At 46.6% G+C, this 21805-nt stretch overlaps 2 protein-coding genes across 9 annotated transcripts in view; one reads left to right on the top strand and one right to left on the bottom strand.

Annotated features, from left to right (window-relative positions):
- Slc7a7 (solute carrier family 7 member 7) overlaps positions 1-18029 on the bottom strand; it is a 61070-nt gene extending 43041 nt beyond the window's left edge. Inside the window, exons 1-2 of one of the 8 annotated variants that reach the window (XM_052733258.1) lie at positions 17915-18028; positions 1306-1517 (exon numbers count right to left, since the gene is read on the bottom strand). In XM_052733258.1, the coding sequence (XP_052589218.1) occupies positions 1306-1462 (157 nt within the window). In that variant the 5' untranslated portion in view covers positions 1463-1517; positions 17915-18028. The other 7 variants (XM_052733259.1, XM_052733263.1, XM_052733262.1 and 4 more) reach the window with 7 other exon arrangements.
- Positions 18030-18031: 2 nt separating this feature from the next.
- Mrpl52 (mitochondrial ribosomal protein L52) lies at positions 18032-20846 on the top strand. Its single transcript, XM_052733270.1, has 5 exons — positions 18032-18263; positions 18336-18396; positions 18475-18542; positions 19864-19928; positions 20679-20846. The coding sequence occupies exons 1-5, from the start codon at positions 18158-18160 to the stop codon at positions 20823-20825; spliced, it is 447 nt and encodes a 148-aa protein (XP_052589230.1). The 5' UTR covers positions 18032-18157; the 3' UTR covers positions 20826-20846.
- Positions 20847-21805: the final 959 nt, after the last annotated feature.

The following is a 21805-nucleotide window of genomic DNA, read 5'->3' as shown; positions in this document are numbered from 1 at the left end:
CTCACTCCCTGGCTCTGGATACAAGCAGGTTCCTCCAGCAATGGCCAGCAGCAGTCACAGAGACAAAGAGGCACACGCCCCACAAGAGCAGTGGTCTGACCCGCTCCTCCTTCCTCCAACAGTAAAAGGGAAGCCTAGACAAATGCCTGCCGGACTTAAGTCAGGTCAAGAAGGGAGGAGGAGGTGGGGGAGCTAGAAAAGGAAGGGGTGAGGAAAAGGGAGAGGAGTGTTAAGCAAGAATCTGGGTCCAAGGTTCACAAGCCTTTCACATCTGCAAAAGGGGCAGCTAGGAGCTCTTGGCTCAGCACTTTCTGTGATAAGAAGGTGCTCGCTCAGGAGTCTCCTTCGTCAGCTCGGCCCCAGGACAGGAGGCCCAGAGGGAAGGGACAGCCAGCTGGGTGTGTTCTCTGCAACCCTGGAGTGTCTTAATAAGTTAGCAAGGACACAGCGGTGGCGCAGACCTCTTCTCCGGTATCCTCCATGTCCCACCCAAACCTCATTTCTCTCTCATCCCAAATAAGAAAGGCAGGAAGGCTATAGAATGCGACACATTGTTCATATGCTGAGATTACAGGAAGTGTGAGAGCGGTTCAGACGCCCTGTGTGGGCGCCCGAAGTGAGAGCTCTGTGCACTTCCCCATGCAGAGAGAAGGGTGACAGCCTCTAAACTCAGACCACCACCCCAAAGTCTGAGCCTCAAGTTATTTCAAAAGAAATATGGTCCAGAAATGAGACCAAACTTCTGGGTACAACTCCATCCCACCAGTGGGCTCTTTCATCCTTAGGGAAACATACTAAGTAAGACCTCTGGGACATCCAAAAATTCCTATAGGGGCGATGGTGACGCACGCCTTTAATCCCAGCACTAGGGAGGCAGAGGCAGGCGGATCTCTGTGAGTTCAAGGCCAGTCTGGTCTACAGAGTGAGTTCCAGGACAACCAAGGTTATGCAGAGAAACCCTGTCTCAATAATAATAACAAACAATAAGTGAATAAATAAGTATATACATACATATGGAGGGCTGGAGTGTCACTCAATGGTAGAGTGCTTACCTACCCCCACATACAAATAAGCGTGGAAATAAGGTTTCACTGAGCTATGCTAGGCAGGCCCAGAATAAACAGCAAAGGTTTCGCATTTTGGAAATCATAGTTTATTCTGTCTTTATAGTCTACTTTAAATCTGATACTCTGAGTCTTTGACAACCTACCTGTTCTGAAACTGAACTGTGCCCTCCTTCTACCCTTCCTACCCCTCTCTGGTTACTCTACAAAAACATCCTAGAGGTTAATCTCTGTGGCTCACCTTTCCATTCTGGCCCCTTAAAATCTTTAGCTAAATCAAGATGGAGTGCTGGGCTTAGGCCTTCCACAGACCACGCTTGAGGATGGAGAGATGGCTCAGCAGTTAAGAGCACTGGCCGTTCTTGAGAAGACCCGGGTTCAATTTCCAGCACCCACATGGTGGCTCACAATTTCAGCTCCAGTTCTGATGCCTTCTTCCGGACTCCATGGGCACTGTCCATACATGCAGACAAAACACCCACACACGTAAAATTAAATTAAAACAAAAATTGTAAAGCTCATGTCCCTCACAAGACAGCCCTACATACATCTGAAAACCACCTGGAAGACACTCTCCTTTTCTCCCAGCATCCCCTGAAAGGCTTCCATAAAAGTAGTCCTAGCATTGCTTGAGTTCTTATCCAGGCCAGACACACGGCTACACATGTCAGTGCGTTATCTCACTGAACTGTATGCAGCCCCACAAGGCAGGTACCACACACTCTGTGGGGTGCCAAGGTAGAGGGGAGGTAGGCAGCAAAGATCACAGAGCTTTGCTATCTGCTCAACCTCCTGCTCTCCAGCCCTTGCTGGTCACTGGTCTCTTGGCCTTCCCTTTAGACAGGAAACCACTCCAGGTGGCTCCTAATGAGTTACCTAGAGGAGCTTGGATCGGATTGGAAAGAAAGCCCCTGCAGTCTGTAGGTGGCTGTAGGTGACACTGTCACTGCCTTCAGGCTGCTACTCCCTGTCTCTGGGTGAGAATGAGCGGTGAGGATGTCTGCCCAGAGTGCTGTGATGTCTAGGGTGCCCACTACTAAAGACACAGAAGCACACATCAGGACACCTGCCTTTTGGGGATCAAAATACACCAGCACCAACGGAGTACAAATCCAAATGTGAAACCCAGGAAAGAGAGGAAAAAAAGGAAATGGAGGGTGGGGTGCACAAGGTTGAATTCGTGGCTGGCTATCATAAAAGTGAAATCCTCAAAGCACTGAGCCAGATCAGCCCAAGACAGAGTCCACGCCCCAGCAAATAGCATGCCCTAGTGGTCTCACCAGGAAGTACTACAAATGGATTCATCTTCCCAGCCCTGCAGTCAGGCACAAGAGGCTGCCAGTCATGGAAATGTCCCCCCCTTTTCTCAACCACTGCCTAGCCCCAAAGACAAGAAGACAACGCCTTTGGCGGCTCACTCTCCTCCCTGAGACCCTGGCTCTCTGTGGAACACTTCCTCCATTCAGACAGCCTGGTAAAGCAGCCTCCCCCGGGCTCTCCTAAAGGACCTCGGCAAAGCGGGCTTCACAGAAGCCTTCACACTCCTTGTCATTTTCCCCTTGCCTTTGGTGTGCTCATCTCTGAGAACATCGTGGCTATGCCAGGGAAAAAAAAGTACACTCACTGGACAGCCTAGAGAAGTTTTCAGTCCGGCGGGCACCAGAACATCAGTCCCGGAGTGCTCAGCCAGCCAGTGTTGAACTACCATGCTCCAACAGCAGCACTGAAACACCCTTCCTCCAGGAACCTGCACACGGTTCAGACTCTCGACTCCTCAGCCAAGCTCCACGAGCTCCTGTGAGAACACGCTTTCTCCCTCAGAGACCCCAGGGTTTGCCTTCCGCTACCCAACTGGTCTGGGTGCCCCCCTTAACAACAGAAACAAAACAGATACTCGCTGATGCACTTAGACTCCTCATCACTCCACAAGAGCTGCTCGGCCCCTCCCTCTCCAGCTCTCCATTTGTTTTGCTATATTCCACTATAACTAAGACCGTCCCTTTAAAAAAAAAGGGGGGGGAGTAAAAAAAAAAAAAAAAAAGAAAAGAAAGAAACTGTTTACTGTTCTGCCCAGGACTTCCCATTAACCAGAGGCTGAAGTCTCCAGACTCTAGGCTCTACCTAGACAGGGCCAGGGCTAGGAGCAAGAAATAAGGTTCTTCGTCTCCCCTTGGCCCATTTTCAGGTACTCCATCCTCGTCCTGTGCTTCCCCACACATCCACTTTCCCTGCTTCCCCACCTCTTACCTGTCTGGAGACCTTTGGGCAAGTGCAGGGAGGAGGGGGCTATCAGCACACTGGGGTGAGGGGTGGTAGTTAAGACAGTCAGGGGTGTGACTTCAGCAGCTGTTGACTCCGAGGAGCAGAAAAGGCAGAGGGTGACGGACCGAAATGGAAAACAGGAAAACACATGTGTGACTCTGGCCGGCAGTGGGGAGGGGCCAGAGGACGGGCTGGAGCTGAGGCTGCCTGGTCAGACCCAGAGGACCTCGGAGCAGGGGCACGCTGACACCCAGGCATCCTCTCCTCTGTTCGGCTCCTCCTCCCCGCATCAGCCCCTCGTGGTCCTCATTGCCCTCGCTGGCTGGGCACTTAAGTGTACCCTGCAATTTAAAGTGCCCTCCGGAGCCCCCTCTCTACCTCTCCTTCATTCTATTTCCTAACTCTCCTACCCTCCCTCCGGGCTGTGCTTACAGCATTTGGTCCCGAGATCCCTCCGTCAGGCCAGTGAAATTCTGCAGTCCTATCTCAAGAGTTTGTGCCATTTCAGCCTCTAAAACAAACCAAGGAAGCCAGCGCATACCGATGAAGGCCACCTGTGGGTACAGCCAAGCGTGTACCCAGATATCAACAAGCCCACTCACAGCTCAGATCCCTAATTGGCTGAGGAGTTGTTAACAATGAGTTTGAGTTGCTAGGTTAAAAAAACTAGACCTGCGCCACCCTGGGCACATTCCTAAATTGGCAGCCTTTCAAACCACGTTATTTAAATATCTGTTGAATGTTTACTTTGCAGAAACGGGGGAAATGTGATCTTGGAATAAAAAGTAGACGAGGGCTGGGGGGATGGTTCTGCAGGTAAAAGTGCTGGCCTTCAAAACCTGACAAGCTGATCCAAGAAAGGGGAAGAGCAACTCCCCAAAGCTGTCCTCTGGCCAGGCATGGTGCTACAGGTCTTTAACCCTTTAATCCCAGCAGATCTCTGTGAGTTCGAACCCAGACTGACCTACACAGTGAGTTCCAGGACAGCCAGGGCTACCCAGAACCTGTCTTTAAAAAAAAATAAAATAGCCGGGCGGTGGAGGCGCACGCCTTTAATCCCAGCACTCGGGAGGCAGAGCCAGGCGGATCTCTGTGAGTTCGAGGCCAGCCTGGGCTACCAAGTGAGTCCCAGGAAAGGCGCAAAGCTACACAGAGAAACCCTGTCTCGAAAAACCAAAAAAAATAAATAAATAAAATAAAATAAAATAAGCCGGGCAGTAGTGGCGCACGCCTTTAATCCCAGCACTCGAGAGGCAGAGGCAGGCAGATCTCTGTGAGTTCGAGGCCAGCCTGGTCTCCAAAGCGAGATCCAGGAAAGGTGCAAAGCTACACAGAGAAACCCTGTCTTGAAAAACAAAAACAAAAATTAATTAATTAATTAATTAATTAATTAAAATTTAAAAAAAGCTGTCCTCTGACACACTTGCACTGTGGCACGTGCACACACACCTGTACACACATACATTCACACACAGGAACACACTATAGTAAAAAAATAAATAAATAAAATGTTTAAAAGCTGTATGAGCTGCTTTATACTAGAGATGTCATTTTCAGAAGCTACCTCTTGGTAGGCATGTTAAACCACAGAAAACGTAGACAGTAGAAATCTCCGTCCCGGGGAAGGGCCACTTCACAGCAGCCCAATCCCAGGTGTGGCTGCTGCCTTTAGGCAGCCATCAGTTTGCTGGTCTCCAGTCCACACCCTGCAACTCACATCCGTGTTCTGCAAATTACTCCCGATTGGTCCAGATAAGGGCTCAAGAATTCTGACGGGGACTAGAGAGATGACGCTGTTAGGAGCATGTCCTGCTATTCTGGAGCCACCTCACACCCGTCAGGCAGCTCCCAATTGCCTGTCTCTCTGCACAGTTGACGCCCTCTTCTGGCCTCTGCAGGCACTTGCATTCACGTGCAGTACTGGGCACAGCACGTATACACGCAGGAAAGAAAATAAACTTTAATTCTGGCTGCATCACTAGATAGGAGCCGAGTCCCATGTTACCAAAAGGCAGACATCAGAATTCACTGGCACCCAATGAGAATTATTCCAAGGAAAATGTGAGGCCCTTTTAGATCTAGGCTGTTCCCTGGCCGACCTGCCCTTTAATCTTACTCTGGGGAGAGATCCAGGTTATCAAGTGGGGGGTGAGGGCCATAGGCAGAGAGAGAGTTACCCCTGCTTTGTATCACAAAAGTCTGGCCTTGCTCCTGGGACCACACAACAACCTCACTCCTGCCACAGAGCTTTTACAATGACTGTTTGACCGTTCTCCCTACTGGGAACATTCTTTCCTGTGACATTTTTCATTCCTGGTATTATGTGTTGGTCTTCACCTCAGCCAACAGGAGATAAACATCAGAAGAGCTCTGTTCACCATTGTACCCTGTGGGGGAGGAAAGCTCACACAAACCACGGAGAGATGTTTGCTGGATAAATAAGTCAAAAGATGAACAATACTCTTCTCTGATGTCCCAGCCGGCTGGGCTCCTGGGTGGGTCCTTGAATTTGCCCCCCAGGCCACCTGGTGTTACTACACTTGGATTAGAGTAAGGAGAATTCACAGATACTTAATCTTTTCCATCTTAATGGCTTTAGGGGAGGAGTGTGGTTTTCATTTTTACTGACAGACTGAGAACAGTTTGAAATTGACTTTCAGGACTTGGTGGCAGAGCACTTACCTAGCAAGCTCACGATCCCAGGTTCCATCTCTAGCAGCCAGTGGGGGTGGGGTATGAGAATTTTAGAGCTAGTCACGATGATAGCTCAAACCCAGCCTTTGGGATGTGGAGGCAGGAGGATCTGGAGTTCAAGGCCAGCCTCAGTACATAATGAGTCTGAGGCTAGCCTAGACCGCAAAAATCCTGTCTCCAAAAAATTTTTTTAGAAAAGAAGAAAGAACGAAGGAAAAAAAGAAAGAAAAGAGGAGATGAAGGAAAGAGAGAAGGAAGGAAGAAGAGGGGAAGGACTGCAGGAACTGAGTTCTAATCCCAGCACCCTAGTAAAAAGCTACTCTGGGTGGAGACAGGAGGATTGCTGAGTCTTGATGGCTGCCACCCAAGCTCCAGATGGGGTGAGGGACCTTATCTCAAGGGACTCAGCAGAGTGATCGAGTGTGCACACCCTGCATCCTTTTGACACAGGCACAAGTACACACACACACACACACACACACACACACACACACACACACGTGCTCATACACCACACTCAACATATATGCACACCAGAAACGAAACTGACTTTTGTTTAGCTAATGGAAAAACTAAAAGGCCCTTCCATACCTAACGTTCTTTTCCAGGGCCCCCGTCTAGATGCGGCCCATCCCCCTCGACCAGCGGGCTCACCTTTGCCTCTTTCTCCCACGCTCCCTCCCAGCCACTCTCATTTCACTGGGGCCCCGCCCGCACCTCCCTCTAGTTGGCTCTTCCTCTTGGTCTGCAGCGCTAAAATCTGGGCCGCTCAATACCCGACCTAGCCACAATGCCCTCGATGCCCTCAAATGGGCAGGCGCCGAACAGGGCTCTATCGGGGTGGGGATGGAGACCCTACCCCACTCTACCCGGCGTCCCTTCTGTTCCCTTCCCTTGTATCTAAGAAGCTCTGGAAAAAGGAATTGTGGTGAATGAGAGAGAAGGAAACAAAGGTCTGAGAACCCAAAGGCCCGGCAAGCCGACCCCCCCCCCCGCCCCCCAGGCCGGCCCCGCGCCTACAAGATGAGTCCCCGGGGAATGAAAATGACCTTAGAGATGTGTCCTCTGCCCCAGGCACACCCAGCCTCCTCTTTCCTCCCTCCCAATCTAGCTGGAGCTGGCAGCCAGACGGCGGTCTGACCAAAAACCCCAACCCCAGACAGCGCCTGCCTCCAACCGAGGAGTTGGCTGAACCTCGGAAGGAAGCCCCGGGGACAGCGGGGGGAAGGAGCGGGACCTGCTTGCAGCCCGGGCTGGGGGTCTCCTGGACTTTATCTCTGCCTGCCTTCACGTTCAGACTCTCGGCCCCCTCGGGGGAACTGTTGCATTAGCTTCAAGGTTCCAGATTAAAGAAAGTGGCCAGGTTGCCCCAAAGGTGTCCTGAGTAGTCGCCAGGAGGCAGCACTTAACCAAAAATAGAGGCAGCAAGGGTGCGGCGAAGGCTGAACTTGCCGGTGCACCTTTTCATCAGACCCAGATGGGGAGAGAGTCTGAACCTGGCAAGTTGGCAAACGCTTCCAATTCCGGCACTCAGGAGGTGGAGCCACGAGGATCAGAAGTTCAAAGCCATCCTCCGCTACATAGCAAGTTGAAGGCCCTCCAGTTGAAAAAAGAATGGAAGAGGTTTTTGGAGGAGTCTGTGCTGAATGGCATATGTATGTATGTACCTGTGTGTAGGATTGAGTGGGGGTGTTCAGACATGCGGAGACCAAAGGAGTCCTTAGGTGTCTTCCTCTACTGCTTTTCACCTCATTCCTTGAAACAGGGTCTCTCCCTGGACCTGAAGCTCACCATTTTTGCTAGGCTGGCTGGCCAGCAAGCTCCCAGGACCCGCCTATTTCTGTTCCCCCATATTAAGATAATAATTCATTGAGTCAATCCTGGTTTTCTGGTGGGTGCTAGGGAGCACTGAAGGGAACCGATTCAGTTACCCGGCCTACTCTCCCAGAATCAGTCCAGGATTCATGAGCCAAGGTTGTGAGTTCATGTGTTGGGATGTCAACATACAGGTCCTGGCATCTAGTCCATCGAAAATGCTGAACCAAACATAAACGTTTCCCAGTTTTTCATCTGCACTTCCTGAGTACCAGACTGGTTGGACGGCAAGGACGCAATCTTTGGGGAGGTGAAAGATAGTGTGAGCATTGCAGAGGCCGTGGGGTGCTTTCACCAGGAACAGCAAGGCCAGCAAGAAGCTGACCGTTGCCCACTGTGAATGGCTCTGACACTCTGGCTTGTGTGTATCTGAACCAGCAGGCCACTGCTCAGGAGATCACCCTCCTGGAGACTGCGATCTCTGTGCTCTCACTGAGGTCCTGCGGTTTTCATATTCTCCTCCAAGGCCAACTGGACGGCAGAGTTAAATTTCTGATTATGAATAAAAAAAGGAGGGGGGCATCTAATTTCCCAGAGTAAGGTTCTTGAGCAAAAGTAACAGTGTCTAAACCCACAGAACAGAGAGGTATTTGGATAACATTGGGCAGGCGGAGGGGGATGAGTGCATAACAAAATGCAAATGCTAAATTTGGAACCTGGCATCCTTGAAAGGCAAAGGAGTGTAGGAGAGGAAACACAGGAATCTCAAACTCTTTCTTTCTTTAGAAAAAGCTATTTTCTATAGCTCTTGATTCCTTTGTTCTCAGATGAAGTGCAGAGGACATTCAGTGTGACAAGACAGAGCCACTTTCCTGTGGTTGACAGAGCTGAAGAAGTCTTTAGAGAGGACTGAGCAGATGCCAGACCCAACTGTTCCATAATGTCCAAAAGCCGGTGGACTAGAGAGATGGCTCAGCAGTACTCATGGCTCTTACAGAAGACCCAGGGTCAATTCCCAGCACCCACATGGCAGCTCACAACCACCTGTAACTCCAGTTCTAGGGATCTGATGCCCTCTGCTGACCTCCAAGAGCTCCTGCACATGCATGGTACACATACATGCACTCAGGTACACACATTCATAAAAATAAATAAACATTTTTAAAAAGAATGGTGGCAGCCATGTGTGGTGGCACACACCTTTATTTCCAGCACTTGAGAGGCAGAGGCAGATCTGTGTGAGTTCAAGACCAGCCTGGTCTACGAAGTGAGTTCAAGGACAGCCAGGACTGTTACACAGAGAGTAACCCTATCTTGGGGCTGGGGGAGGGAGGGGGCGGGGGGGGGGGGGACAACAAAAAAATGATGGTAATGTTAGTGGTTTATTTATTTATTGGTTTTTCAGGACAAGGTTTCTCTGTACAGCCCTGGCTGTCCTGGGACTCACTTTGTAGACCAGGCTGGCCTCAAACTCAGAGATCTGCCAGCCTTCGCCTCTCAAGTGCTGGGATTAAAAGCACATGCGACCACTCCCACCTGCAGTCTATTTATAACCCATGGATCGTACCTCTGCTACAGCAAACTAACCATGTCAAAAGTTGGACTTGCCATTCTTTCCTAGAGTTTCTCTTCCATATTTTGGAGTTCTGATCAAACGTCCTATCCTGCTCCCCAAATCCTCTAGCTCTTGCTCAATGACTACACAGAGGTTTTGTTGTTTTGTTTTGTTTTGTTTTGTTTGACAGGATCTTACTGTGTAGTCTTGACTGGCCTGTAACACACTATGTAGACCAGGCGGCCTCAAATCCACAGAGATCTACCTGCCTTTGCCTCCCAAGTGCTGGGATCCAAAGCCAGTGTTATCAGATCTAGCACATATACCCATTTTTCCAGGTTTTATTGTCCATATTATTATTCCCCAAAAGGCATTTCTATCACTTTGAATGATTTTGCCAACGGATGGCATCCCCTTCCTTTGTAAGCTACTAAGAAGATGGGAGAGCTGCTGGTCCAATTCCCTTATGTACCAAAGGTGATAGTATGAAGTTATCATCTTCCTTATTTCTGCAGAATATTGACTCTTACCCTGTTCTTCAAGCTTTTGGCTTCTACTTACTTCCTCAACTGAAAACTATGGGACTCCAGTGATGTCTGGAGACCACAGGCCTAGTAACATAAATTTAAGAACAGTGTGGTTCAATATCTACTCTGACACTATCTGTTTAAAAAAAAAAAAGTAAATCAAGCTGGGTGGTAGTGGTGGTGGTGGCGGCGGCGGCGGCAGCGGCAGTGGCAGCAGCGCACACCTTTGATCTCAGCACTTGAGAAGCAGAGCCAAGTGGATCTCTGTGGGTTCGAGGCCAGCCTGGTCTACAGAGCAAGATCCAGGACAGGCACCAAAACTACATAGAGAAACCCTGCTGTCTCGGAAAAAAAAAAAAAAGGAAATCAATGGTAATTTTGTGCATGTGTGTGTGTGTGTGTGTGTGTGTGTGTATTGCTAGAGATCAAACCAGGGCCTCACAAATGGCAAGTGCACACTCTATCAATGGGCTACAATCCCAACAGCCACATTTGCGTCACTCTCCTGAGCCTTGAAAAGGTCAAGAAAAGCTGTACGGTGGTTGCTACAGCACTGTCTATTCTCCGTAGGATCAGTGAGAAAAACATATGAAGTCATTTATGTAGAAGTGCTTTGAAAGATTTATTTTTGTTATTTTTAGTTATGTGTATGTGTGTGGTGATGTTTTGTTTGTGCGCTAACAAATAAAGCTTGCCTGAAGATCAGAAGCCATTAGCTAATGATAGGTCTGGAGGTCTATATAGATAACAGACAGGAAGTGATATGGTGGGGCGGAGACAGAAGCTCAACCCTTTTTCGGTCTGAGAAGGTGGGGAGGTAAGAAGTTTCTAGTGGCTGGTTGCTCTGCTTCTCTGATCTTTCAGCATTTACCCCTCTATCTGACTCTGGGTTTTTATTATTAGGACCAATTAGAATTCACACTACACCTGGTGTCCAACTTGTAGAGCATGAACTCATGAAAAAGTCGTTTGCCTGTGGCTTCGCAGCCACTGGCACAGGTCAGAGCTGCATGTGGCCGGAGTCACCACCCCACCAGCTAGGTTTTCCTTTCTTTTCTCCAAGCCCTCTGAGCAGCTCTTGGCTTTTTCTGTTGCAGCCTCTCTGCAGCAAACTCCAAATGCTGCCCAAGTTAGCCCCTCACCATGGCCAGCGCTGCCTTTAGGCAGCTCCTGCCACACGTTTCTTCCCCACTATCTCTCCTGTGTGCGTTTTCCAGACATCATGGTCCCTCTCCTGGTGGGACTTCCCTGGACCCCTACTGCCAAACTAGGTAGCTGCCTTGAAAACCCACTCAGGCTTCTACTGTTCTGTGCAAAAGCAGTCAGCCTCACACTAAACTGTCATCTGAACTGTCATTGTCTGCAAATTTGCTGATTCAATTGGGAATTCTTAAAGGGAGGAATTAGTTAAAAGAGAGTTTTTTCCCCATATTAAAAAATGGGAAACATGCCGGGCGGTGGTGGCGCACGCCTTTAATCCCAGCACTCGGGAGGCAGAGCCAGGTGGATCTCTGTGAGTTCGAGGCCAGCCTGGTCTCCAAAGCGAGTACCAGGAAAGGTGCAAAGCTACACAGAGAAACCCTGTCTCGAAAAAACCAAAAAAAAAAAAAAAAAAAAAAAAAAAAAAATGGGAAACACTATTACAATGGAGGGAGTTAGGTCTCTGTACGATAATATGACGGATGGCTTGAAAATGGAACAATGAAATGAGAGGATAATTTAGATGGGATTTATGTAATATCAATTATAAACATTATCTGTTTTATCATTTTTGTTTTATCACTAAAAAAGTTGGTTAATATGAATGCTAAGATACAAGTTTTAGAAAAACTTATTAAAACAGATCATAGAGATATTCAGACCCAGACAGAGGAATTTAAAGGAGAACCAATCTCAGTGTTGCATTATAAGGTTAGAGAGGAACAGTCTAAAGTTTTCAAACAATCAACTTTAATTTATCCAGTAACCTTACAGGAACTGCCAAATGACAGATATCCCCAAGGCTGTGTAAGAGCTGAATAGACTCCTATGGAAATGTTAGATTTAAGGAAATTCAAGGAAGCTATAGCCTCGTATGGCATGCATTCACCTTTTGTGAAGCAGATGTTAAACTCTAAACTCGTGGTCAACTTGTAATAGAATTATCTCTCAAGACTGGAGAGACTTGGTTATAGCAGTCTTGGAGCCTGGTCCTCAATTACAGTGGAGGACCTGGTGGAAAGATGAGGCTAAGAGTTATTGAAATCTCCCAAGACCAACTTCTTGGAGAGGGAGATTATGCTAATGTACAAAGGCAATCTCTATATGATGACCACATCCTGGCTTTATGCCATGCAGCAGATTTGAATGCTTGGGACAGAATTAAAGTAGGAAAGAAAACTGAGTCATTTACTAAAGTTATACAGGGCCCAAAAGAAACCTTCACTGATTTCTTACAAAGATCAACTTCAGCAGTAAATAGAATTATACCAAATTCAGAAGCTAGACAAATAATAATTGAATCTCTGGCTTTTGAAAATGCTAATACACAATGCAAAAGGGCAATTAGGCCGTTAGAGGCAAGATCAGTACCCTTGGAGGAATGGATCTGAGATACAGTCAATATTAAATCTCATAACCATGATGATGTTTGGATAGGAGAGGTGATTTCCTGAGGTTTAAGAAAAATCGAAATGCCAGGTGTTTTAATTTCGGTAAACAAGATCACCTAAAAAAGGGATTATAGGGCTGGAGAGATGGCTCAGAGGTTAAGAGCACTGACTGCTCTTCCAGAGGTCCTGAGTTCAATTCCCAGCAACCACATGGTGGCTCACAACCATCTGTAATAGGTCTGGTGCCCTCTTCTGGTCATACATGCTGTATACATAATAAATAAATCTTAAAAAAAAAAAAAAAGAAAAAGAAAAAAGGGATTATAAACAGGGCATTCCTAGAAATATATTTTCTAGCATAATCCAAACAGAACACCCCTCCCTTCTGGAGTATGCAGAAGGTGTGGCAAAGGCCGGCATTGAATTAATGAATGTAGATCAACAAGAGACAGTCAAGGTAACCCTTTGCCATCGGGAAACACCTTGAGGGGCCTCTCACAGGCCCCCATGTCAAATTCGGTTCAGTTGTTTCCTGTCGTGGAGGAAACTCCTTCCCAGAGCAATTAAAGAACCTAATGCCTATTGTAAAAAACCATACTGCTCTGTATGACAGAACAGCTATAAAAGGTAAAACAAAAATTTCAAGAGAACCATAAATCAAAATTGATAAAGATTAGATTTGAACAAGAGAGACCTCTTAATTAGAAGAGATGATAACTCATCAAACAGTGTGACCATTCAATTTAAACTTATATGACTAACAAATGCTTTTCATTTGATCAGATATAACTTGCCACAAGGAAACCTCTCCAGAGTTAGGGTGGGGCATGGTTTTGTTTTTGTCTTTTCAGGAGAATAAAGGCATTCAGCTAAGGAATCTGAAGACCACTAGACAAATGAGACATGTAAAGAAAAAGGACAAATCATCCAGAAAAAATTTCCCAAGAGTAAATTAGTTTATTGATATATCCCATTTTCAACAGGATAAAATTTCGTAAATCTTCCCAAATGTTTGTTTCTGCTGTTGTCCACAGACACATAATGCAAATGGTCTTTTTGTAGTCCCAATCCAATTAAAAATTAAAGCTGGCTTTGGAGTTGGAGTGTGGCTGTCTTCTCTTCTCTAAACCCAAATGTGCTTGTTAAAGTAAAATTCAAAATCTCTGTCTCATGTCAGAAAGCCCACCTGATATGGGACAGAAGAAAAACCAAAATCAAGGAATGATTCTATTGATACTAATCTCAGAATCCTTTGGTTTTATTTTGACTCTTTAAAACTTTTCCTACGGTATTACTATTATCTCAAAATTTATAAGATCAATATATTTTAACTTTTTGTCATGATATTAATGGTCATATAGAGTACTAACTAATTCTAGAAAATGAATTATGCAGAGACTGGACAACAAATGATACAGCTACCTCTCCCAGGACTTGACAATTAACCCAAATTTTTCCTTTCAGGATCCCCTAAAGATGCCATTGCCCCCAGACAGCAAGAAATAATTTTAAGAACACAACACCTGGGCTGGAGATATGGCTCAGTGGTTAAGGGCACTGGCTGCTCTTCCAAAGGTCCTGAGTTCAATTCCTAGCAACCATATGGTGGTTCATAGCCATCTGTAATGAGATCTGGCACCCTCTTCTGGCCAGCAGGCATACATGCAGACAGAACACTGTATACATAATAAATAAATAAATCTTTAAAAAAAAAAAAACAAAAAAAAAAACATGATGCCTATATTTCCAAGAGGTGGGGTGGGTAGTTTTTGGTCTTTCAATGGGTTATGGATATTTGTCATTATTTAGGGTGGTTGGTTACAAGTTGTTATTGGTAATGGTTAAAAAAAAAAAAAGCTGGGCTGGAGAGATGGCTCAGAGGTTAAAAGCACTGGCTGTTCTTCCAAGGGTCCTAAGTTCAATTCCCAGTAACAATATGGTGGCTCCCAACCATCTATAATGAAGTCTGGTGCTCTCTTCTAGCATGCAGGTAGAACACTGTATACATAATAAATAAATCTTTTAAAAAAAAAGCTGAACAAAGGAGATTAGATTAGGAGATTAGATTCAGGGTTCTTGTTTTGAAAAAAGAAAAGAAAGTTGGTTTTTGGTTTTTTGGGTTTTTTTTTTTGGTTTTTCGAGACAGGGTTTCTCTGTGTAGTTTTGGTGCCTGTCCTGGATCTCGCTCTGTAGACCAGACTGGTCTTGAACTCAGAGATCCGCCTGGCTCTACCTCCCAAGTGCTGGGATTAAAGGCATGTGCCACCACTGCCTGGCAAGGGTAAATTATTGAATCTACTTTTAAAGAGCAACTACGAGTTTTAAAATATTTTACATTGATATGGATCTTTGTATATTGATACAAACTTGAGAATATTTTGTTAGAACATACTGCACATGCATTTCTACTCTCGTTCAAAGTATATACCTATAGATCTCATTTAACAATGTAATGCAAATTTCTAGTACTTGAAAGTTATTATTACAAACTACTTAGGATAATAAAGAAATACAGGTTAGTAGTGAGTCACCTATTACAAATTTGTAGTCATATTGGGTATATTTTCAAGGTCAAACATATATTTGAGATAGGTTGTCTTCAAACACTTCAGAGATCTACAGAATACGGCATTTAAGATATTTCCCCCCTTTGGTTTTTTTGAGACAGGGTTTCTCTGTGTTGTTTTGGTGCCTGTCCTGGATCTCACTCTGTAGACTAGACTGGCCTCGAACTCGCAGAGATCTGCCTGGCTCTGCCTCCCGAGTGCTGGGATTAAAGGTGTGTGCCACCACCACCTGGCCATTTAAGACGTTTTAATAACATAGGTTCTTTTGTGTTTATGTGTGTGACAATGAGACATGTCTTCTCCTGGCAGCACCAATCTACATCAGAGAAGATGATTGGCATTGAAGAAACTCCATATGGAGTTTACTTTCTTTGTGGCAAAAGTTAGCCACTAGGCAAGAAAATGTCCTTGCTTCAACTGCCAACAGTATGCTGTCCAAAATGGACAAGCCGGACACAAAAGAAAGTGACTGCCAAACTTTGCCAAGACAAGGTAGGACAGCCCTTCAGAATATCCTGCCTCACAGAAAAGTCTGTCAGATATGCTAGACTGGTAGGCCAAAGATGGATGCCCCAATGTTGAAGAGGAAGCTTGGGTGACTGTCCAGGCAGCCAGCTGTTTCCGTCATTGCTCACATTTTTTAGAAGTCCCTTGTTTGCACTTCCTGCTTACTCAGGTAGTATTATTTCCTTCTCCGGTCTCTGATGGAGTTGAAGCCTTTATAGTTATAGTTTTTCTTGTTACCAGATTCAGAAAAGAAATTCACTAAAGAGGTGTAAAGTGTATAGGGTTTAGAGATATTAAGAGATAGTTTGGTAATGCAAGTTAGAATAGAAAGTGAATTAGGTACAACCTTTTGGACTCACCAAGATAGGATAGATGATGGAGTATTTTCTCTGAATTAGTCAATTGTTAATGAACTAGAGATTGTTGATCTATTTATTGCCTGTATATATTATATATATTGTACTTACTGTATATAGTTTTTCTTATATTAATTATAACCTTTTTTATTTTAGACAAAAAGGGGGAAATGTGGTGATATTTTGTGCTATAACAAATAAAGCTTGCCTGAAGATCAGAGGATGGAGCTAGCCATTAGCTAACCATAAAGGCCTGGAGGTCTGTACAGACAGACAGGAAGTGATATGGCTGGGCAGAGAGAGAAAGTGATAAGTGAGGCAGAGACGGAAGCTCACCCTTTTTGGTCTAAGTCATCGTGGAGGTAAGAGGTGACTTTGGCTAGCTTCTTTACTTCTCTGATCTTTCAGCATTTACCCCTATATCTGACTCTGAGTTTTTATTATTAAGACCAATTAGAATTCATGCTATCTATGTATGTGTCTGTGTGTGGATGCGTACACAGAGATCTGCCTGCCTCTTCCTCCCAAGTGCTGGGGGTTAAGGCATGCACCACCGCCTGGCTGCTGCATGTTATTTTTGTGTATGCTGGAGATGAACCCAAAGTCTGAGCATGCTAGGCAAGTACTCCACCACCGGCACCATTACCAACCCTTAGTGCACCTCGTTTTTTGACGAAAGCTCCTTTATGACTCCAGGTGTGGAATTTTCCATTGTAGCATCCTATTTGTATTCAACAAGTTTGATTTTGGAGCACTTCAGAATTCAGTTTTCTGGTTTGGACCACTCAAAGTATACTTGTGAAGGCAATATGAAGGCCTAGACTTGACTTTACAGACTCCATCTTAGACCACCTGGTGACCGGGGGCTCTACTCAGTTCCAGGAAGAACCTCGGGAATGTGCTATGACAACTCGAACAGATACCCTAGAAGCAGCCAATTAAGAAACAGAGCAGTAAAGTTTAACAAGATCCAGATGCTCCTGCAGACATCCTGTCAGCAGTTTATGGCCCTTGCAGATATCCAGATATCATGTCAGCAGGTTGTAGTTTCCAGCCAAAAGTCTAACCCAACAGTTTCAAATGTGGTTTTGCACCAAAAGTCTAGACCAATAGTTTCAAAAAATCACCTTGCCCCATATCCCTTCTACCCAATCCCAAAAACCACCAAGGCATGTAATTCCCGGCTTGTGGGCTTTTTTTCCCCCTTAAAAACCCTCCAACCCCTGAGCCCGGGCCTGCTGCATTTCCCTCTATCTGCCAGGTGGCAGCCGAGGTTCGAACCCAGCAATAAAAAGACCCTTGTGTGCTTGCATCCACTCCTTGGTGGTCTCTGGGGGTTTCGAGACACAGGTACAACACACTTAACTCAAGAGAATGTGTCGTGGAGGCTCTTGAGGAATGGTGAGGCAGAGGCAAGTGGATCTCTGTGAGTTCAAGGCCAGCTTGGTCTACAGAGCGAGATCCAGGGCAGTCAGGGCTACACAGAGAAATCCTGTTTCAAAAAAAAAAAAAAAAAGGAATTAGAGCTGCTGCCTTATATCCAATATTCAGGAGGCAGAGGCAGGGTAATCTCTATGAGTTCAAGGCCAGCCTGGTCTACATACTAAATTCCAAGACAGCCATAGTTACATAGTGAGACCTTGTCTCAAAAAAAGATATAATTTTTAGCACCAGTACAACTTCCTCAAAAAAGTGTTTAACAGTGTCCTCTGTGTTGTATTTCCATAAATATTATCACAAATAACATACACTTTCCCTCCCCAGCACTCGGCTATCGTATTAAGTCACATCTGTGGCCATGTCTTCTCTAAACCCAACGCTGTATCTGAACTGTTTTAGCTACCTTTACAATTTCCTAAACCCACTCATTACTTCTTCAGTTCTGTTGGATGAGAACCAAATTTTCCTGATTGGTCCTAAGCTTGATCATGTCTTAATAAGCAGACAAATGTTAAAAATCATGCAGAATGCCGCACCAATGAGGTTCGTTGGATGCTACTCTTCTGAGTTATCCCCAAATTCCCAAGCCTGGCGACAGCCCACGAAAGGTCTTGGAAACAGCTGCGAATGATTCCGCCTCAGGTATCTCGACCGCCTCGGACGACGCAGGATGCACGCGGGACAGCTCCTCCTGCCCCAAACACCCAGCCCACAGCGGGCCTTCCCTTCCGTACGCTGGCCCAAGATGGCGGGGCCCGCGATCGAGAACCACATTCAAGATGTCGGCTTCCGGTTTTCCCGGCAGCGTCGCGCGTGGCCGCCGGGGCCACGCCCACTTCCGGCCCCTTTGCTGCGGCATGGCTGCGTTGGGGATTTGGCTGTCCAGTGAGTGACTGTGGGGTTGGGGGGACCCGGGAGCCGCTGGGTGGCCTGCCCTCTAACTCCCTGCTCTTCCAGGAGGTGTCCGGAGGTTGCACTGCAGTGCAGCGGCTCGGGCCGGCAGCCGGTGGCGACTGGAGTGAGTGCCGGGCAGGGGCGGGGGCGCGGCGGGACCTGGCAGCCAGCCGAGTCCTCATCCCACTGTTTCCCCACCCAGGCAGGGACTGGCTGCCAACCCTTCCGGCTACGGGCCCCTCACGGAGCTTCCTGACTGGTCTTTCGCCGGTGAGCGTTGATGTCAGGGTTTTTTTTTTTTTTCTTTTTCCTCCGGGAGACCACCCCTGGTGGGGACTGGGGGCGTGTCTGGGAAAATATTGAACCTTTTACTTAGGAGAGTTTGCGGGAAAGAACTCTAATTTTGTCTGACTACAGAGCTGGGTGTGGTAGCTCACACCTGAAGTCTTAGCTTTTGGGAGCTGAAGCAGAGGGATTGCTGTGTGGTCGGTGCAAGTTATGTGCTGCGTAGGGAGACCCAGATTATCCTGAACTACAGAGTGAGACCCTGTGTATAAATAAATAGTAAATTGGCATAAGGAAGGTGAGCTGTTAGGGGATCATGGCTTGTAGATATAATTCTAACTTGGGCTGTCCTGGGACTGGAAGGGTGCGTGGTGACTTTTATCTTTTCAGAAGGGGGCATGTGTGGTGAGTGTATTTTTAGAACTTGACTCCACATACACAAGGAATTCTTTGGAAGGCCGCTGCAAGGAACACTGAGGATCCCTCAAAACTGAAGCTAGCAGACTCAATTCAGAGAAGCCTTTTTTTCTCGAAAAAAGAAAAAAAAAAAGATTATGGGGCTGGAGAGGGGCCTGAGATGCACTGACTCTTATTCAGGAGGAATTTGGATTCTATCCCCAACACCCACACAGTGGCTCACAACTGCTTGTATGTAACTCTAGTTCCAGGGAATCCACTCCATCTTCTCACTTCCACCTGCACCAGGCACCCACACAGTGCAAGCAAAAACACCCATTCACATAAAAATAAAACATTTAAAAAAAAAAAAAAACATAAAATGAAAAAAGAGTAATGACACACGCCTGTAATCAGGAGGCAGAAGCAGGTGGATCTCTGAGTTCAAGGCCACCATGGTCTACAGAGCAAGTTCCAGGACAGCCAGGGATACAGAGAAACCCTTGTCTCAAAAAAACAAAACATACATTTCATTATACAGTGAGATAAAGTTCAGCAAAGCCCCACATTGAGTGAAGGGTTTCTGAAGATGAAACACTGAATTCAGCACTGCAGATGAACCTAATTCCATGCTAATGACACGGCTAAATGAAATAATAGGAACGTGCCTTGGAACTGCTTTTCATGATTCTGTTGTAGAGTGGTCGTGAACTGGTTTCCTCTTCAGTATTATTTTTGATGGGCAGTGCTGGGATTTGAACCTAGGGCCCCACCCCAGCCCTGGTAAATGTGAACTGGAAGAGGGGAACCTAAAGACTGACTCTCCTCTACTTCCTATGACATCACAATGAGTGGACGAGATGGCCAGACCACATTTTAACCCTTGCCTTTTTCTCGCCTCTATCTGTAGATGGCCGCCCTGCTCCCCCAATGAAAGGCCAGCTTCGAAGAAAAGCTCAAAGGGAAAAGCTTGCAGTAAGTGGCTGGAACTCCAGCAAGGCCTATGCTTACAATTGGGGGAGGAAAATTTAAGTCCTCATTTATCTTTGTTTCCTTTAAGATTAACTCTTATATGTATGTGCTTTGCCTCTGAATGTGTGTTCACCACATGTGTGCCTGGTGCCTATAGAAGTCAAAGGAGGGTGTCAGATTCCCTGGAACTGGAATTACAGATGGTTGTGAGCTGCCATGTGGGTGTTGGGAGTTGAACCTGGGTCCCATGCAAGAGCAGAAAGTACTCTTAGCCACGGAGCCATCTCTCCAGCACCATAAATTATAGTTCATTAAGTTGTGTTGCACCTGACTGTTTGGCAGTGCTTGGGATCAAATCCGGGGCTTCCTGCCTGCTAGACAAGTACACCAGCAGCAGCTGTATCTCCAGTGTGACAGCCATTTATTTATTTATTTGGGCAAGGTATATAGACCAGGCTGGCCTCAAACTCACAAGAGATGGGCCTGCCTTTGCCCCCTTAGTGCTAGGATCAAAGGATGCACCACCCTACCTGCCCAAGGCAAATGTTTTAATAGCATGTGAGAAGGGAAGACTCAAGTAGGGCAGACACTGCCCTTCACATTGTCACCTCCCTTCTGTCCTGCAAATACCAGTCTGGTGCCAGTCAGCATCAATAGCCAGCTGAAAACCTCTGGCTTCTGGGGACAGAGGATAGCTGCTCCATGGCACACTTGAGCCCCAGATGTTATTTTTTCTTTTCCTGTCTGTTTCAGAGGCGAGTTGTACTGCTGACACAGGAAATGGATGCTGGATTACAGGCCTGGAAGCTAAAGCAACAGAAGCTGGAGGAAGAAAGGAAGCAGGAAAGTGGTCTTAAACCCAAAGGGATTTCACTGAGAAGCCCACTTCCACATCAATAAAAAACAGCTCCATTCCCGCTTTCCCAGACTCTCTGGCTTTCTTTTCTGTGGCCTGAATGCTTTATTCCATGCAGAACAAAGCCATTTTTCCCGCCATTTGTATTGACAGCAGAAGACCTCAAGCACCAAGAGGAACTTACAATCACTGCCGGGAGGCTTGGCCCAGAGCCCTCAGTGCTCACTCCATCCCAATTCGGCCAGATCTTACTCTGGGGCTGTTATTTTGCCCCTGGTGCTAGAGAACAAACCCAGAGCCCTGCAGAAGCTAAGCATGCCACCACCCTACTACTTAGCCTTGCTCAGGGATTTTCTTCTTTCTTTCTCTTTTTTTTGGTGTTTTGAGACAGGGTTTCTCTCTGTAACAGCCCAAGCTGCCCTGGAACTCATTCTGTAGACCAGACTGGCCTCAACCTCACAGAGATCCGCCTGCCTCTGCCTCCCAAGTGCTGGGATGAAAGGCGTGCGACACCACGGCCAGCCTTGCTCTGAGATTTTAATCCTTTCCCATATTGGCCATGAGGCCGACCCAGCTAAGAGTAGCAGCAGCTGCTCTGTGAAGGAAGAAAAGGGGACAGCACCAGTTTTCCTGTTTTTACCAAGGTACTTGAGTCACATCTCAGTCAGCTCATAACCATAATCAGCTCAGTTATGTGCAGTTGGCATCCAATAAAGGTTTTGATGAAAAGGACTTCCCAGAGGCTAGAGAGATGGCTCATCAGTTAAGAGCACTGACTGCTCTTCCAGAGGACCTGGGTTCAATTTCTAGCACCCACATGGCAGCTCACAACTATAACTTCAGTTTCAGGGAACCCAACACCCATGGCCAAACACCAGTGCACATAAAGAGGAAATTTGCTGTAGATTTCAAAAAGGGCTTCCCATTGGAGGTCCTTTTTTCTTTCTGAGATAGGGTCTCTATATAGCTCTGGCTGGCCTGAAACAGCCTGTAGACCAAGCTGTCTTGAGCTCACAACGAGCCA

The sequence above is a fragment of the Peromyscus californicus genome, unplaced genomic scaffold, assembly GCF_007827085.1.
Source record: "Peromyscus californicus insignis strain IS unplaced genomic scaffold, ASM782708v3 Scaffold_12__1_contigs__length_115047231, whole genome shotgun sequence".
Taxonomy (NCBI): Eukaryota; Metazoa; Chordata; class Mammalia; order Rodentia; family Cricetidae; genus Peromyscus; species Peromyscus californicus.
The sequence above is the reverse complement of the archived record's forward strand: the minus strand, read 5'-3'. Positions and strand labels throughout refer to the sequence as shown.

Bases quoted from the DNA above. Each gene is read 5' to 3' on its own strand.
- Mrpl52 (XM_052733270.1), top strand. From the start codon at position 18,158: ATGTCGGCTTCCGGTTTTCCCGGCAGCGTCGCGCGTGGCCGCCGGGGC. The intron at 18,264-18,335 runs GTGAGTGACTGT...CTGCTCTTCCAG, and splicing joins GTTGGGGATTTGGCTGTCCA to GAGGTGTCCGGAGGTTGCAC. The intron at 19,929-20,678 runs GTAAGTGGCTGG...TGTCTGTTTCAG, and splicing joins CTCAAAGGGAAAAGCTTGCA to AGGCGAGTTGTACTGCTGAC.